This window comes from Zingiber officinale, chromosome 6B, assembly GCF_018446385.1.
Source record: "Zingiber officinale cultivar Zhangliang chromosome 6B, Zo_v1.1, whole genome shotgun sequence".
Classification (NCBI taxonomy): domain Eukaryota; kingdom Viridiplantae; phylum Streptophyta; class Magnoliopsida; order Zingiberales; family Zingiberaceae; genus Zingiber; species Zingiber officinale.
The window spans coordinates 101,942,839-101,961,906 of NC_055996.1; the positions used below are offsets into that span (position 1 = coordinate 101,942,839).

The 19,068-nt window shown below is 40.6% G+C and overlaps 1 protein-coding gene across 2 annotated transcripts in view; it reads left to right on the forward strand.

Moving 5' to 3' along the window:
• The window catches only part of LOC121988539 (twinkle homolog protein, chloroplastic/mitochondrial-like), a 33,441-nt gene extending 22,631 nt beyond the window's left edge, over nt 1-10,810 (forward strand). For both annotated transcript variants that reach the window (XM_042542008.1, XM_042542009.1), the window contains 8 exons: nt 6,760-6,891; nt 6,962-7,023; nt 8,193-8,255; nt 8,791-8,922; nt 9,019-9,115; nt 9,189-9,317; nt 9,400-9,467; nt 10,498-10,810. In XM_042542008.1, coding sequence (XP_042397942.1) covers nt 6,760-6,891; nt 6,962-7,023; nt 8,193-8,255; nt 8,791-8,922; nt 9,019-9,115; nt 9,189-9,317; nt 9,400-9,467; nt 10,498-10,576 — 762 coding nt within the window. In that variant the 3' untranslated portion in view covers nt 10,577-10,810. The remainder of the gene's footprint in view (nt 1-6,759; nt 6,892-6,961; nt 7,024-8,192; nt 8,256-8,790; nt 8,923-9,018; nt 9,116-9,188; nt 9,318-9,399; nt 9,468-10,497) is intronic.
• Nucleotides 10,811-19,068: the final 8,258 nt, after the last annotated feature.

The window sequence follows — 19,068 nt, forward strand, 5'->3', positions numbered from 1 at the left end:
GGTAGTAAGTTTGCGATTAAATTTATGTAAATTGTAAACATATTTGTTCTATGAATGCAGGAAGATTTAAATGAAAAATTATTCAGTCTTTTAGACTCTCATTCCGTTCGGCAGAGTTATAAACGAGCAAAGCTCTCGCACCAAGTGTCCTCGACTTTCGAGTCGATCAGCCGAGTTATAAGTGAGCATGCTCACACGACTAAATGTCCCATACTCTTGTGCCGTTCGACCGAGCTCTAAGTGAGCATGCCATCACGACTAAGTGTCCTAGACTCTCACGTCGTTTGGCCGGGTTATAAGTGAGTATGCCCTTATGACTAAGTGTCCGACTCTCACGCCGTTCGGCCGAGTTATAAGTGAGTTTGCTCTCACGCGAAGCTTCCAGACTCTCGTGCCATTCAGCTGAGTTATAAGTGAGCATGTCCTCACAACTAAGTGCACCAGACTCGCGTCATTCGGCCGAATTATAAGTGAGCATGTCCTCACGACTAAGTGTCTCAGACTCTCGCGCCGTTCGACCAAGTTATAAGTGAGCTCGCTCTCGCGCAATGCTTCCAGACTCTCACGTCATTCAGCCGAATTATAAGAGAGCAAAACCCTTGCGCCAAGTGTCCCAGACTCTTAAACTGATCGACTGAGTTATAAGTGAGCATGGCCTCACGACTAAGTGTCCTAGACTCTCGCGCCGTTTGACCGAGTTATAAGTGAGCTTGCTCTCGCGCGAAGCTTCTAGACTCGTGTCATTCGTCCGAGTTATAAGCGAGCAAAGCCCTCACGCCAAGTGTCCTAGACTCTCGAGCCGATCGACTGAGTTATAATGAGCATGCCCTCATGACTAAGTGTCCCATACTATCGAGCAGTTTGGTCGAGTTATAAGCGAGGTTGCTCTCGCGAGAAGCCTCTAGACTCTCGAGTCGTTTGGCCGAGTTATAAGCGAGCTTGCTCTCGCGCGAAGCCTCTGGATTCTCGAGCCGTTCGGCCGAGTTATAAGCGAGCATTTTCTTGTGCTTCCTGAGTCTTGCGCCGTTGGGTCGAGTTCTAAGTGAACAAAGTCCTCGCGCTAAATGTCCAAGGCTCTCGAGCTGATCGGCTAAGTTATAAGTGAGTTTATTCTCACTCAAAGTAGATCGAAGAAGCTAAGTCTTACAGATTAAAGGTAAAAGTTAGCGCATCCACAGAACGAGAACTCGAAAACACATAACGGGCCGAATCAAACTTAGAAAATTAGAAATTTTTTACAAGAAATACTTAGTTGCCACGAGAAGTTGTTGGCAAACTTAAAAGAAAGCTAAGCCAAGTCGCAAGAACCATGTCATATGGGAGCGCTTCCACTATCTTCTCCCTCTTGATGAACGTTGCCGGGACCTTTGCTGAAAGATAACCGCCCTCCTTTAGCTGCTGAAGGGTCCCATCAATGCCATAGCCGAACAGTCGGAGGGTCCGATTGGTCAACATCTGGTTGAAATCTTTGGAGTGAAGGTACTCCATCCTATAGGTTTCCAATCGGCCAGGTTCTTCCTCCTTGTTCCTAGCAAGTTTGGCGGTTAGTGAGCATAGCTTGATGTCCTTTTTGTCGATTATTCTTTTATGCTCGTCGAGCTGGAGTTCGTGGCCCGCCTGCTCGGTTGTACGACCGACTTGCTTTGCGGCCAAGGTGGCTTCTGCCTCCTCCAACTTCTTTGCTAGGGCACGACCCTCTTTATTCTTGGTGTTGAGGTCCTCGATAGCCCTGAGCTTCCGAGTGTTGGCCGAGTTGATCTTCGCCTCAAACTTGTGGGCTTGCTTCCTAAGTTTTTCCAGCTCGATGGCTTGATCGTGATTCTTGTCCTTTTCCACGGTCAGAGCTCGCTTGAAATTCAACAGTTGCTCAGAAGTTCTCTCAAAGTCGTCCTTTAATTGAGTAATTGCTCGACTAGAGCTTGCGAGGCGCTTGTTTCCTTGACCGGGGCTTGCAGCTGCTTATTCTCCTGTTCCAGGTGGGCTAGTCTCTGGCACAGAGTCGGGCCTTCCGTCCAAAACTGAATGGATAGAAAAAGAAGTCAATTATGACTAATCAAGAAACACAGATGTAAAAAGTCCGGATGAACTTACCCTAGTAGATTTCTGGCTGAAACTGTCAGCGAGTTCATCGGGTGGAATTGTCGTCGCCCTAGCCCTAGCATCCGCTCAGGTCTGTGCCAAAGGACCCTGTATTATGATCTTGTGTTTGGGGGAACGTGGTTCGGCGTCGTCCGGGTGGCGCTAGTTAGCAATTTGATAGATGGGCTCTAAAGTGGATTTGCTCTTGAACTTAGACAGTGGGGTTGAATGGATTATAGATACAGGGGCCGCTGAGTCGATCGGCAGAAGTGGTAGGAAAGATGGTGCCGATCAACAACGTTGACAGCGATGGTGTTCGATTGGAGGATGGAGGAGTCGGTAGACCGACCGCCTTCTCGGGGGCTATAGAGGAAGAGCTTTCTCCCGCTCTGATGGAGGTCGCAGAGCCTACGCGACAGCAGAAGTTTGTGGAACAGAGACCTTCGAGCGGGAAGAAGCCTTCGGCCAGAGCCTTTTGCGGCGCTAGTGTTGGATTAGCGACTCGCCAGAGGTGGCAGATTCTGAAGGAACTGCTTTGGGCGCCATGGAATAGCGCTCGGGAGGTAGCTCGCCAGTGTCGGCCGCAGCGTCACTTGCTGCCCCCCCAGCTTGCTTCTGCTTCGCCGGTCTATTCTTCAGAGTGCCCTATCGGCAAGAGCTTGTGGCTCTCCATCTCGGCTGCCCCCTAGCCTCGACTTCTGCATCAGTCAGTTTGCTAGAGCCGTCGAGCAACGCCCTGAACATCACTTTGGCTGCAAAAAAGAAAACGAAATCAATTAGATTCAAAAGTGACAGAAGGAAAAAATTGCTTACCAAAAGGGCTGGGCAACCCAACTCGGATGGGACTCAACCCGAATATATACAAGACGCCCTCTAGTAGTAGCTTGTGTATGCGGTCTTTTAGACCTGCCAATTGTGCGGCTGCTTGGAGGTAGGTCGACTCCCATTGGTCTCCCAACCTTGGAGAGTTTGGTAGATCCAACTGCTAGCCGCTCGGAAAAGCGGGTCGGTTGGGAAGTCGGATGTAGAAGTAATGAGAATAACAATCCTTATTGGTAGGGGTGTAATCGAGTCGAGTCGAGCCGAACTCGAGTTTTATTTAACGAATATATTCATGGCTCACGAGCTTATTTGAGCTTTTATCGAACCTAAACGAGCTTAATAAATATAAATTATAAATTTAAATATTCATTAAAAAATAAATTATATATTTTTAAAAAATTATAATATTCTTGTTAAAATTTATAATTTTATTCTAATAAATAAATTTAATATATTTGTCTATGTTTTTCATAAGTAGAGTGTAAAATCTATAATTCAATATCAAAACTATTATTTTTTTTATTTAAAAGTTGATTCATGAGCTTAACGAACATGTTCACGAGTTAACGAGCCGAATATTGTGAAGCTTGAGCTTGGTTTCTTTATCTTAATGAGCCTCATTAAACGAGCTCAAACGAGCTTTTATTGAATCGAGCTTCGAATAACTCACGAGCGGCTTGGGTCATTTACACCCATACTTATTGGACGTGAGCATCTTTTCAAAATAAACGGTGCCCACTCAGGCTTGAAAGGGAAGACACCTGGCTCGAATAATTTGGGATAATAAAAATAGCGGAAAATACGAGGCATGAGAGGAATTCCATACAAACGGAATAGTACCACAATCCTGCACAGTAACCTAAAGGAATTAGGTACCAATTGCGATAACGGGATGTCAAAATACCTACAAACTTCAGAGAAAAAAGGATGGATAGGAAAACGAAGACCGACGTATAATTGATCTTTAAAGAAAGGAAGGAAGTCGTCAGGGGCGCATGAGGACAATCATATGCAGAAGGGATGACGATTTGATAATCGTCAGGAATGGGATAAGTCATTTTCATTTGGTCCATCTCGTCAACATTGAAGTCGGACTCGGTGGAGGTGTACCACAGCTACGAGATGATAGGAGGAGAAGGTGAGCGCGCCATCAAAGATCCAAGGGAGAAAGGAGAAAGAACTTACTTGGGAAGAATCGCCTGCGATGAACATAGAGCAAGTAGCAAGGAAGATGAAGACTAGCCCGATACGGCGAAGGGAGAAATAAAGGGTTTAAAAAGCCCAGCCGTCGGTTAATCAGAGTCGTCTGATTAAGGGTTTAGGAAAGTGAGGCTTAATTTGGGTTGTCGAATTCGAAAAGGCAGCCGTCACATCGAATCCCAACAGTCGCTTGTCACATCATACATTCGACGACAGGAAAAAGTGACACATGGAGGTAGATCATCAGATGCATTTATGATGAAAGGATATAATTAGCAGGCGCATAATTAAAAAGCATGTTGGGCATGCTTCGCATTAATGGAAATAGATTTGAGTGATTTTCGAGAAATCAGGTCAGCGGTAATTAAAACGCACTGGGAGTATGAGAGGTCTTTTGGGAAAGGGATCAAAAAAGAGCTAACAAATGGCTAACTGTCGTCCAGGTCCGATCTAGGCAGTGTCAACCTCGAAGTCCCCTGTCCGAGAGGTAAGGAGTTTTCTTAGAATTTGAGTGGCGATCCAGAAGCCGAACGTATGGTCGGGAAGAAGAGTCGCAAAAAATACTAATTGTCCAGTCAGTTGGACTTGCAGTCTCCTTCGACTAAATTTGAGGGGAAGATTTGTGATACAGTGATGAAGATGGACCCCCCAAAAGGAGGGTCAAAGTAAGGAAGACCGGCTGAAATGAATGTCAAAGTCAAACGGTTAAAATCACAGGGCTAGGTGGGCTACGAGACTGTGGAGTGTGGATAAATCAAAGTGGGTCGAGCAGACCTTGAGAGCCGGTCGGACGTGAAATGCCCACCAGATCGTCTGTGCGGCCAAATACTAAGTTATCTGGCTCGCCCTGGTCGATCGGACCTTAATACACCTCTCCGACAACAGTAAGGTCAAATGAAGAACGGACTCCATTCAGTACGGTCGAGTTGGTGACACCTCGGCCGAGGGGCCCCCTGTCGGCCTACAGCGGGACCCACATACACGTCTTATCGTACCCTTTTGAAAATTTGTGTCGCCGACAACAAAGAATGTCCCGCAGGCAAATCATACTTTAGAAGTTTCCAGTATGTCACATCAAAGATTTGCGTGCATGCTTAAGGAAAGGCGTCAGAGACACTTTTCAACTTGTCTTTTCTTAGAAAGCTTTGGAAAACGTGTACTCGTTTTGGGATGCATGCATAGACACTACGTGGCACTATAAAAAGGGGTCTCCATCTACCGGCGGAGGTATTCGATGCTTCATATTTGAAAATGACCATTGCTACAGTCTTTTTACTACTGTTCTTCTCCTCCTACACGGATCACTGACTTGAACGTCGGAGGGCTAATGTCGGGGACCCCTTCCCTGGCCTAGCACTAACTTTCTTGGTTTTGCAAGACAGTGTGGAGTCTTCTTCTAGTCAACACCAGAATCACGTTCCCACCCGTCGTCTTCTCAGCTTTCGGACAGGATCACCACTCTTAGACAAACAACCACAAAATCATTAATGACCTGGCTTACATGACAACAAACAGCAGCAAAATTTGATTCCCAACTATTTTGTGTCTACTATACACATCTTATCTAATTATTGATCTTATATTAAGATTAATGCAATTGTTAACATGGTTTTACTCTTGTTTTGAGGGCTTATAAGGTGTTCCCCATCTTCTTCATCTGAGTTTGAGTTGCTTTGACAGAGTTGCACCACTTGCATGACCCACTCAAAATAAATAAATAAAAAGTGCTCTGCATTAATATGATTATGGTGTTGCATGAAATGATCAAGAGAATAATTGAGCCAAAGCAACACTTCATCCTGCAAAAACCTTATTGCTTGCTTGCAATGCACTAGCTGCTGTCAATAATTTACAATATACTAGTGTTCCTTGATATGATATTACAGAACTGGTTTCTATATTGACTGAGTTATTATGATTATGCTGGCTTAGCTTCTTGTCTGCTATGTAGGTGAAACTTCATAGCTAACTTTTAGGACTCTTGCTATTTTTTTTGTTATATCATAATATTTGATAGGAAGTGCAGAAAATTGGTGGCTAGTTGTTATATTAGAATTGTGATTATAAATCTCATGTGATCCATTGGATTGAGAAATTTCTTATGCCTCAATAATATATTATCTTGTAAATTCTTAGAGGTTACTACAGCAATAATACCTCAAATCATTCAGATTTTAACCAACAATTTAATCTTTTCATATGTTGCTCTTGAGATGCCAAAAATGATTTATTAAGGATCTCATGTGTATTTCCTTTTATCAGGATTAGTTTTCGTATTTTATTTTTTCAAAAAATTTGAACTTAAGATGCCAAAATGATGCCACAAAGTCCAATGGTTAGGCTTCATTTTATGCCAACTATCTAATTCAGCATCCAGCATGCGGTTGTATCAATTTACACTTTTTTGTCCCATGCTAATCATGCAATAGCTTCTTTGTGAGTTGCCATCTTTGTAGATATTCGAGTCTATAACATTTGTCCTCAAAATTTATTGTTTGTGGCATTTTTTAATCTATTAGTTACCAATTCTGGAGCAATGATATAAAAGAATCTCAATTTCTTTGACATTCTTAGGCAAGACGGGAGTTCAAAGATACATGTCAATGTTTACAATTTTATGCAAGATTTACTTGGAAATTTATTTTGTGTTTTGAGCAGGTTGTGGCTGGAGAGCTGACCTTAATAACAGGCGTTCCAAATTCAGGCAAAAGTGAGTGGATAGATGCCTTGTTATGTAATATCAATGAAAGTCATGGATGGAAGTTTGCACTCTGTTCAATGGAAAACAAGGTTTACTATGTGAATCTTCTACTTTTACTTTTTTCTTGTGGTTGCATTATTTATGATGCTGATTTTTTAGGTTGAAGAACATGCACGGAAACTTTTGGAAAAGCACATTAAGAAACCCTTCTTCAGTGCAAGGTAACAAATTTCATGATAGTTTACCTGTTCAAAATGGTGACTTAGGATTCTCTCAATTTTATGCTCCCTTTGAAGAAAACATGCTCGTGTGGTAATCAACAGTCAATGTGATTACACTTGCCATTATCTTCTCCGCGAGTAATTTGATATGTTATCTTTGAGAATGTAGCATTTAATCATTCTAGAGTTTCAGCAGACCCATAAATTGTATCTACATTTCTCTCTATAAAATCCTCTATACAATAATTCTAAACAAATTTGAAATTTGTTATTTGTGTGTGTGTGTGTGTGTGTGTTTTCTATTTTGTAACAAACTAGAAACTGAATTATTTATGCTCCAACGTGTTGAGGAGCTCGTGTTTCCTATGAGAGAAAGGAGAGAAATAGGAGTAGAGAGGTAACCATTAAATGAGTGCTTCAAAATGTGGGTTAGCCTCCAATGAGTTATCATGTCCATTGGTATTATATTAGAGCTCTACATATAGGTGTCTCTGTCAATTTAAGTAAAAAAAAATTAGAACTCACATAATATGATTATATCTGTCTTAACTTTCCTTACTCCCCAAACAGTCATTATTTTTTCCACATTGTCGATCTATGGAGTCATAATCATTGCCAAGCTATGTAAGTCTCAGTGATTTGAGCTTGATGGATCTTCCATTGAACTTTCTGATAGATTATTTCCTTAGTGATACTAAATCCGATTAAATCATTTTTACTAGTCGTCCTCCACACCTTAGACGCTACTCAAATTGATTAAGAAAAGACAGCCCGATGCATGCAGCTCCTGCTAATGCGGGATCGCGGGGAAGAGTCTATGTTCAACTATAATTAAGTCAACTTAACTAAGTCTAGAATTGCTTTTGAACATGTCTATACCATCATAATATATTTTTATTCATTGTATTATCTGTTGGTTGATAGTTGATGTATGATAAAAAATGTAGATTAGGTTAATTCTATAATTAGACACCCTTTTCACGTTTGCTTTTAATATTTTGATCCATTAAACTTTATTCTAGATATGGCATAACCACCTTTTATAATTTGTGTCTGCCTGAAATTTGCTATCAATTATTTCATTCTTAATTATTACTTTTGTTCTTTTTTATACTGATATTAACTTATTTGCTCATGGATCTTTTTAATTATGGTGGATCTATTGACAGAATGACTGTTGAGGAATTTGAAGCGGGAAAAAAATGGCTCGATGATACATTTTATCTAATTCGGTGAGTCTTTATGTGGAAGCATATTCAGTTTGTCTCCGTTCCAGTGATTTTGATTTTTTTTCCTTCATACACATGGTGGCAAAATGAATACGCTCGCCCCCAGCGCCGCCGTCAACCCGTCCAGGGCCAACACGGAGTAGGTAAATCACGGGCGGCTACTAACAGTTGGAATAGTGACTAGCACATAAGGAAGACATTTACCTCGGCTTTGCCGAGATTCGAACCCCAGACCTTATGGTGGCAACACCTCATGTGCTAGTCACTAGACTGTCCCGAGGGGACGCAACGTGGAATTCTCACCACTAAACTACAGCCACATTGATGTCCATGTAGCTAGACAAAGGAAGTACTGTGTAGTTCATCTTACATATAAATTGCTTGATAGTACTGTGTAGTTCATCTTACACATAAATTGCTTGATATATTAACTCTCTCTCTTTCTCTAGTCGGATATATTGGATAAACAAAAGCTTTGTGGTAATTTGTTTTTGATCTGTGCCAGCTGGCAATTGATTGCTTTTTGAATCTATAATAGGTGCGAGGATGATTGCCTTCCATCTGTAACTTGGGTTCTTGACTGTGCTAAACTTGCAGTTCTTCGTTATGGTGTTCGTGGTCTTGTTATTGACCCTTATAATGAACTTGATCATCAGCGTTCCAACTTTCAGTGAGCATTTCTTGATTGCTCAGACATAATTTTAGTTTAAATTAGGTGTTTCTAGCCATTTGTGTTTAGTAATCCAATCTTGCTTTTTGTGTACAGAACAGAAACAGTGTATGTGAGCCAAATGCTTACCAAGGTCAAGTGCTTTGCTGAGCAGCACTCTTGTCATGTGTGGTTTGTTGCCCATCCAAAACAGGTATACAGTTTAGGATGGTATTCATGTTCTATTTGATGTTTCGATTTTTCTTCTGAAACTAACATACTTTCAGCTACACGATTGGGATGGTAGGGCACCTAACCTATATGATATTAGTGGAAGTGCACATTTTGTAAATAAATGTGATAATGGAATTGTCATTCATCGCGATCGGAATTTGACTACTGGACTTGGTGTTGAGGTTCACAATCATCATTTATATGTCTTGACTTCTAATATGCTTTCAAAATTGCTTTACGTTTGTCTCAATTTTATTTATTTAGGTATATGTGCGTAAGGTACGAAATAAGGTTTCTGGTACAGTTGGAGTAGCAACGCTATCTTATAATCGGTATTTTGCTCACTTGTTCTCTATAAGAACAACTTGTTATTAGCAAGCTTGGTGTTTGGTTCGATAAGAATTTATGTTCATTTGATAGTAAAAGAATATATAACACAAATAAGCTTGCATGCATTATTGGTTTATTAACAAAACTCGTGAATAATTTATGAACAAACTTTTTTATTAATTTGTATAAATCTCTCTTATGAACTTGTTCCTTTATTTTTTTTAATTTGTTTTTAATTTATACTGTTTTACAATGCTTAATCATCCATAATATGTTAAAATTAGAAATATTAATTTGTCAACATTTTTCCAAAATGATAAGGACAATAAAACTGCTAGTTGAGCTCGAGAAAAAGCTCAATCTTGATAAGGCTTTTATTTTGGACAAACTTGATACTAAAATGATCAAGTTTAAAGAAAGTTAACCCGGCTCTGCTCAGTTCATTTACATTCCTAGTTTCTTGGTTGGAAAAGAGGTTAAAAATAAAGGAAATCAGAGAAAGGTGTTGTGCTTTCGATGAGATTGGGTTGCATGTGGTCTACCATCATGCCTAGAGTCCGGTGTAGGTGTGTGCAGAGTGTGACCTAGGCATGTGGTTGGCTGTGTGGGAGTGTGTTGACATACCCAATCATATAAGGTATTTTTCCATATTGATAAGTGTGCTAGACCATTGAAGATGCCATATATCGTGTGCCTAGTCACTAGTATACCAAATGTTCATGGGAGATTTTCTTCGTTGAGGTGAGATTTAGTTTGTTTGCTTCATTGATGTTGAAAGAAGATTCTCAGGAAGATTAAGAGAACAATGTATACAAGGTCTTAGTAGTTGCTTGTACAAGTTTCTCATTACTTTTTCTCTTATATCATACAGACTTGGAATAATTGTTTCTCAATTGTTACGTTGCTCTCATATCATATAGAAGACAATTATCTTTCTCTACCTTTTTTTTTCTGTTTGATGGGTCTTTCCTACACAATAAATTCTTCTTTTTTTTCTGAACTATCTGACTCTATTGTCGCTTTATCTTACAGCGCCACAGGAGAGTATCATGATAAAGATCAGAATTGTTCTGGGACTGCTGTGATGCAGCCCCTTCAAATTCCATCTTGATGGCAGAGTTCTTGTTTGATCTAGAGAGATAAAAATGGCAGGGGCCCTTGCATTCCTATCGACATCGCCCACATAACTTGCTTGGGGTTTAAGTTCAGCTCTCCGACTGAAAGATTATGCAGTTAGTCAGTCCGTGAAAAATTTGTTTCTAGTTTTCTTTTTGAATAGTTTGCTGTGAATATTGAGTACTGAATGGTAGAGTTTCAATTTAAAGTGAAGACTCTATTTATGTAATTGTAACTTTATGTATATATTTATCTTGAAATATATATATATATATATATATATATATATATATTTCAAGATAAATCATTTTAGTTAAAATTAATATGCATTGGTTTTAATGGTGAATCACGTTTACTTGAGGTTGCTCGTTAGAGTCGGTCTAACTGACTTGTCTAGATCATCCGACTAACATGTCTTGTATGACTCACATTGATTTTCCAGCTATCGACTTGCATTGTTTGATTGATGCTACCAATTTGGTTGATTCGGCCTGTCCATTGGAATTGTTCCGCTTGACCATCTTATTTGGTCTAGCTGGTTCGTTTGACCCTTTGACTTGTCCAATCAGATTGAGTCATTCAACCCATCTAGCTAGCTTGATCAACTAAACCTGTCGACCCGATTACCCATCCAGCCTACACAGAATTTTCAACTCTTTTCCGATCAACCCGTTTAAATTGCCCAACCAGCTGACCTGATCCATGCGACCTGTTTTTTTCTGGATTTTTCTAATTTTCAATAGAGAAAAATTTACATTCTTTAAAGATGGAATCGTAAAAGGATAACAAGATCCTTTAATCCTTACCAACAAAAATCGTAAAGCTCATAATTTTTCTAACGAACTTTATGCAACGACTTTGGATTGTTGATCAAGTGAAGAGGTACTTGGTGGAGGTAAAGCATAAATTAAGAATTGGTCCTTCAAAGAGCAAGAATTCCACATAGTAACTTAATATATGGGTGTTTCTCAAGTGTGTTTAAACCTCGACATTCTAAGTCTTTAAATAGCTTCGACAAAGTTGCGATGATAAGAAGCGGGTGCCCTCATTTGGTCCCATCGTCCTTTTTTTCAGCACCTTGGTCGGCCATTATAGATTTTACAACTCACACTGACTCAACATTTCTTCTTTATGTCACATTGCTGAGTCATAAAGTACTCTTTACAACTATTGAAAGGACGGCTCCCCGGGGCTCAATCCTTTCTTTTACACGTGTTTGGATTTTGGGCTCACCACTTGCTTTTGAGTTATGGTGGAGTCTCCTGTCTGACACTATAGATGTCTCGTAAGGCATTGGATGCTCTTCAAAGGTCTTTTCGTGTCTCTTGAATTATTGGGAGTTTCTCGGTCCAATAATTATCTCTTACTCCTCCCAGATGCCTTTTGTGATTAAAATCATACTCCTTCATCTGCTGAATCAGTTCCAGCTCACTAATGGCCAAAGATGCATTTTGAATACCTTGATCTTCAATTTCTTTCATCCTTCGGCGCTTCTGATGCTCCTCAGGAAGGAGTATATTTTTGGCAGTATCATGTATTAAGTCTTTGTATTCCGTTAGTAGAGGGAATTGAGCGGATCCCCCGATACCTTCTTCTGTTAGTACCGCCATAGTGTCAGCGAAAACATTTAATTTGCCATCAATATGCTCAAAATTTACCTTTACCCCGGTGCCAGTAATGAAGTCCGTAAAAACAATCCATTGAACTCTGGAAGGCTTGTTTCTAACAGACTTATTATGAAAACTGATGATGGCTTGGGAATCTTTCCTCAGTGTAATTTCTTCTTTATCCAGGAAATGAATTTTTAAGGCGCTCATAGTTTCCATTGAGGCAAAAATTTCCGCATCAATTACAGATTTTACTATAGTAAACTTACCATGAGCGTAGGCACATACCTTCTCTAGTGTCCTCGGGTCGTTCTTTTTGGGCTTCCATTTACAAACACCTCTGTTGGTACAATATCCGTCAGGTCAAGGTTGACCTAGTTGACCAAGCTTGAGTCTTGGTCATGGTTTCGATGTTTGACAATACAGGTAGACACATGGACAATGTAGGTGCAGTTGTCTATGTGGGAAGAGTCTGATCAGGGACTGATCAGTGTGGATGAAGAAGAGTCAAGTAGGTCAAAGTTGACTGGATACTTGACGAGGAAAGTCCTAGTGAGTGAAGCTAGGTGAAAGTCCTGGTGAGTGAAGCCAGGTAGTTGGAAAGTCCTAGTGAGTGAAGCTAGGCAGTATGAAAGTCCTGGTGAGTGAAGCCAGGCAAGGGAAATCCAGATGGGTCAAGGTTGACCAGACATTTGGTGAAAAGTCCAAGTAGGTCAAAGGGATTGATCGGATACTTGGCACAAGGAAGAAAAGACCAAGTAGGTCAAAGGGATTGACCGGATACTTGGCAAGAAGAAAAAAGTCTAAGTGGGTTAAAGAGATTGACCGGACACTTGGTGAGAGAGTCCTAGCTGGTCAAGGGTGACCAGATGCTAGGTTTTATGTACCAACAAGTCATGGTTGCCCGGATGTTGGTTTGGGAGGCTTGAGACTTGGTTTTGGGTAAAAACCAAGAGCTGAATCAATCAGTGGATTGATCAGTGGATCGATCAGTGGATCGATCCAGGCTTTTCCCAGCGAACAGAAAGCCTCTGGATCGATCAGTGGATCGATCCAGGCCTCCGGATCGATCAGTGGATCGATCCAGGCTTTTCCCAGTGAACATAAAGCCTCTGGATCGATCAGTGGATCGATCCAGGCCTCCGGATCGATCAGTGGATCGATCCAGGCTTTTCCCAGCGAACAGAAAGCCTCCGGATCGATCCAGAGGTCTCAATCGATCAGTGGATCGATTGGGACGCTGCTGCTTCGCGCGATAAGCGCTGGATCGATCCGTAGATCGATCCAGACATTTTTTCAGAGCACAGAGGTGCTCTGGATCGATCCGTGGATCGATCCAAAGCCTCCCCAATCGATTGGGAGCAATCCAATCGATTGGGATTCAACCGTTGGCGTCGTTTATAGCTGTTGGCGTGCGATTCCTTCAGTAGAACTTCACCGATTCATTCCAGATTCATCACAGCTCCTCCCCAGCACTCTCTAAGCTCCTCACCACCAGTTCTTGAAGGTTCTTGGAGGTTCATCCAAGTCAAGAGGCGAGTTGCAACGAGAAGAAGAAGAAGCTAGGGTTTTTACTGCATCTCTTGTAAGCTTTTGCTTATTCTTTACTACCCTTTCTTCTACTTGTATTGAGAGTCTTGTAGGGCTTCTCCGCCTTCGGTAGTTATCGAAAAGGAGTGTTTATTAGTGGAGGTGTGTGTGTGTGCGTGGATCCTTGGACTAGTCACCTCTTGTGAGGTGGATACCAAGTAAAATCCTATTGTTAGCATTGTTGTAGTTTATTTCTTTGTATTCCGCTGCGCATCACTTTGAAGAAACAAGCAACGAAGCACGACGAGCACACGCGAAGCTATTCACCCCCTCTCTAGCTACTTTTCGGTCCTAACAGCCTCCCCACTCAGTCATTGACCCATCTGTTTCTAGAATAATATAGGCCTTTTTTGGGAGAATTTCAAGGTCAGGTAGTTGCTGTACTTGGGCTTTGATATGCTTTACAAGAGCCCAATCGGACTCCTTCATCCTTTTATCTCCATGCAGCGATGTCTTTTCATATAACGGCCCAAGCTTTGAGCTAAGGTTTGATATATATATGTCCTAGCATAATTTAAGATGCCCAACCAGGACCTCAAACCTTTCTTGTCCATTAATGGATCATTTTGGACTTCAGTGATCTTCTTTATAATATGGGGCTGGAGTCGTAACCTTCCTTCGCCAATTTCTGCTCCAAGAAACTCAATTCTTGGTACTGCGATTTTACATTTTGTTGGAGATAGAACCAATCCATGTTGTTCACATATTTTAAGCATGATTTCCAAATGCTTGATGTGCTCTTTCTCTGTTTATGAAAATACTAGAATATCATTAATATAAACTGAAAAATCGCTGGTGCATTCTTCAAGCCAAATGACATTACTAGCCATTCGTATAATCCTGATGGACAAATGAAGGTCGTCCAGTCCACTGATCCATGGTTATTTGGTGGAATCTTGACTTTAAGTCAAATTTTGAATAGATCTTAGAATTTCCTACCCTTTTCAAGATCGTTTTGATTCCAGGCAAGCTGTATTGATCCTTGTAAGTGTTGTCGTTCAGGGTTCGGAAGTTGAATACCATTCTTTCCTTGCCTTTTATTTCTTTTCCTGAAATTGGATCTATACTTGTGTCGGATTGTAGTATTATGACCATGGTCCGATGTCTTGATTTGCTGGGCCGAATTACCTTCAATTTTAGTAAGGCTTCCACATGTCTATTGAAGGCCTGCTTCATGGCTGGAGTTATGTGTGATAAGGGCTTGCCCTGAATGGTGATATCTGGATTGATGGCATCAATCTTACAGGTAATTTGATTTTTGGCCCAATGTTGGAGGGGATTTTCCCCAATATAGCCCTGTTCCTTAAGTCTTGCAAGTAATGGTCCATGCTTTATAAGTATATTATGTTGAATTTTGTTTTAAATTCAAAGCATTTTTTTTTGTTAGTGTTTTTAGTCCCACATTGCTAAGTGGAGAAGCTTGGAAGGGCTTATATAGGAAGCCCTTCCATCCTTACTTAGCAATGATAAGGGGACCTACACGCATGCGCGGGCCAAGCCCAAATCGAGTGGATTTGGGGGGTTCGAGCCGGAAATCCATAAACCGGGCGTCACGTGCACGATTGTAAATCCCCAGCCCGTGGGCCTTGCGCTCACGGGCGGCCCGGTCTGTTTTTGCTGGTTTGGTTTCCGGTTCGGTCTGAACCAAAACCAAACCAAAGTTTGGTTTTTCGGTTTTGTTCCGCGCGTGAGGAAGGGACGCAGACGCGACACCGAGACGCGTTTCCTCGCTAGCAAAGCAGTGCTTCGTTTCTACTTGCAGCACCTCTATTCTTCACTCAAGCCTCGAGCTTTCTCCTCCTTCTCCCTTCTCTGTGCGATTCATTCTGCACGATTTTCTGCTTTCTTCTCTTCGAGTTTTTCACTGCTTTCTTGTCCTGAGGCTTGGTCTTCCGGCGATCTGAGATTGGGTCCGAGTGTAGCGTCCGTTTTGGAGTGCACCTACAGACGAGACGAGCGGTTGTCGGATCTTTGGGGAATTTTGCCAGAGAGCCTTTGCACCGTGAGGCGACAATAAATTCTCTAAGGACAGTCGGCGTACCGACGCTTCAACCTGATAACTATATTCTAAACCCTACTCCTTTATTTATCTATCTATTGCATGCTATTTTTTGTGCGAATATAATACTGCTTATATTGCTTTATTTTACAACATTCTTAGAGAATTTATTGCCTGCATCAATAGACATGATGAATGATAGGGTAATAGGATCTGATGAGGCTAGTGCTAGACCCGAAAAATTTTACGGGCAAAACTTCAGACGTTGGCAACAACGGATGAAATTTTGGCTTACTACGCTAGGGCTATTCTCCGTTATAGAAACATACCCTCCTTCACCTAATGAAGAGGAACCTGCCTGTAGTGCTGCCTTAGAGAGGTTTAAGCAAAGGGATTATCTCTGCCATGGGAGAATCCTGTCTGCCCTCTCTGACGCACTATTTGATGTGTACTGCTCAACCTCTTCAGCTAAAGAGCTGTGGAAATCTTTGGATAAGAAATATAACTCTGAAGATTCTGGTTTAGAAAAGTATACTGTGGCAAAATTCATGAACTTCAAAATGGTTGAAGGCAAATCTGTGGTTGAGCAGACACATGAATTCTAAGTTCAAATTCATGGTCTTACTGAAGGAGATATGCCTTTAACTAAAAAATTTCAGGTCTTGTCTATCATTGAAAAATTGCCTCCGAGTTGGGAAGATTTTGTCATGACTCTTAAACATCGGAGAGGAAAATCTCTCTAGAAGATTTGATGATTGCCTTAAATATCTAAGAAGAACATCGGAAGCAACATAAAAATGATGATACAAGAATGCCTATGGATTTTATTCCAAAAGCGAATGTAGTAGTCTCATCTGACAAGAAGAAATTCAAAAATCAGAAAATGAAGAACAAGATGAAACCCAACCCAAAGGTTCAAAAGAAAACTGGAACCAAACCTAAGCCTTGCTGGGCATGTGGACAGGTTGGACATTATGCCAAATTCTGCCCTAAGCGAAAGGACAAGGAGAAAACCAAAGCAATACATCCAACACCAAGGCACAAGTAAATGTCGTGACTGCTAGTAACGACACCAGCGATAGGTTTGTTACCTTCAAACCCGAACTAAACTTGATCTATCAACCCAATGAATGGTTAGTTGATACAGGTGCTAATGTACACTGTTGTGCTGATCACTCTGCCTTCCTTACTTATCAGGTAATTGAAGGCACTTCCGTGACCACGGGAAACCATTTTGCAGCCAGGGTGTTTGGGATATGACAAGTTGACTGAGGTTCACCTCTGGAAAAGTCCTGTCACTGCATGAGGTGCACCATGTTCCAGTGGTCCGTCGGAATTTGATTAGTGGATCAAAGTTAGTCCGTGCTGGTTATGAGTTGAACTTTAAATGTAATAAAGTTGTAATATTACATTTAGGAACCTTTATTGGAAAATGTTACCTTAATGAAGGTTTATTCAAACTCAATGTAGAAAATGCTACCTTAAATAAATCTACTAATATTGGTTGTTCATATAACATTGAGTCTTATGATATATGGCATGACAGATTAGGACATGTCAATTTTAATACCGTGAAAAGGATGATGAACCTTGACATGATTCCTAAATATGCTATAAATGATAGGAAAAAATGTGAAGTTTGTGTGCAATATAAACAAACCCGAAAACCCTTCAAATCAGTTGATAGAAATTCTGATATTTTAGAATTAATCCATACTGATTGTTGTGAGTTTAACGGTGTAATAACAAGAGATCATAAAAGGTATTTCATCACCTTCATTGATGATCACTCTCGTTATTGTTATGTTTATTTGCTAAAAACCAAGGATGAAGCTTTAGATAAATTTATGATTTTTAAATCTGAAGATGAGAATCAAACCGATAAAACTATTAAGAGGTTAAGGTCTGATAGGGGTGGAGAATTTACCTCGAACCTGTTTCAAAAATTTTGTCAAGATATAGGTATAATCCATGAGGTAATTGGTCCATATAGTTCTCAATCCAACGGTATAGCAGAACGAAAAAATCGAACCCTTGAAGATATGATTAATTCCATGTTAGGCAGTTCTGGGTTACCCAACTTTATGTGGGGGGAGGCTCTATACACTGCATGCCATGTGCTAAATAGAGTCCCAATGAAGTCAGGGGATAAAACCCCATATGAGCTTTGGAAAGGCCGAAGGACAAGTTTGAAATACCTTAAAGTGTGGGGGTGCTTGGCAAAGGTACTAGTACATGAACACAGAAGGAAAAAACTTGGTCCAAAGACCGTAGATGGTATCTTCCTGGGTTATGCTCAAAATAGTGTTGCATATAGGTTCCTGATTATTAAATTAGAAATTCTTGGAATAGATGCAAATACTATTGTAGAACTTTGCGATGCTACATTTTTTGAGGATATATTTCCTATGAAGACGAGAACACCTCAATCTAATATTTCTACTAGAAATGAGCCTTCTTCCGTAGAGGTCCCACTATCCGTAGTGGGTACACCTTCCTCAAGTAACTCTAGACTAGATGAATCTAGTGAGTATACAAAACCAAGAAGGAGAAAGAGGCAACGTGTGTCTACGGATTTAGGTCAGGACTTTATCACCTATAATATAGAAGGTGATCCTGTGACATATAGAGATGCTATGACTTCTCCTGAAGCTAAACACTGGAAAGAGGCTATTAAAAGTGAAATGGACTCTATTATCTCTAATGCCACTTGGGAGTTGGTAGATTTACCTCCTGGGTGTACCACTATAGGATGTAAATGGGTGTTTAAGAGAAAACTAAAACCTGATGGGTCAGTAGATAAATTCAAAGCCCGCTTAGTTGCTAAGGGATTCAAACAAAAAGAAGGGATTGACTATTTTGACACTTATTCTCCTGTTACCAGAATTACTACAATCCGAGTGTTAATCACATTAGCATCCATATATCATCTTGAGGTCCATCAAATGGATGTCAAAACGACATTCCTGAATGGAGATCTAGAAGAAGAGATATATATGGATCAGCCTGAGGGATATGTAGTCTCTGGAAATGATAATAAAGTCTGTAGGTTAGTCAAATCTCTTTATGATTTGAAGCAAGCCCCAAAGCAGTGGTACGAAAAATTTGATAGAGCTATGCTATCGTTTGGCTTTGAAGTAAATGACTCTGATAAATGTGTGTATGCTAAAATGAAAGGTGATAATTGTATTATCCTATGTTTATATGTAGATGATATTCTACTATTTGGAACTAACATTTCTATTATTAATGAGACTAAGGCCCTCTTAAGTGGTAAGTTTGATATGAAGG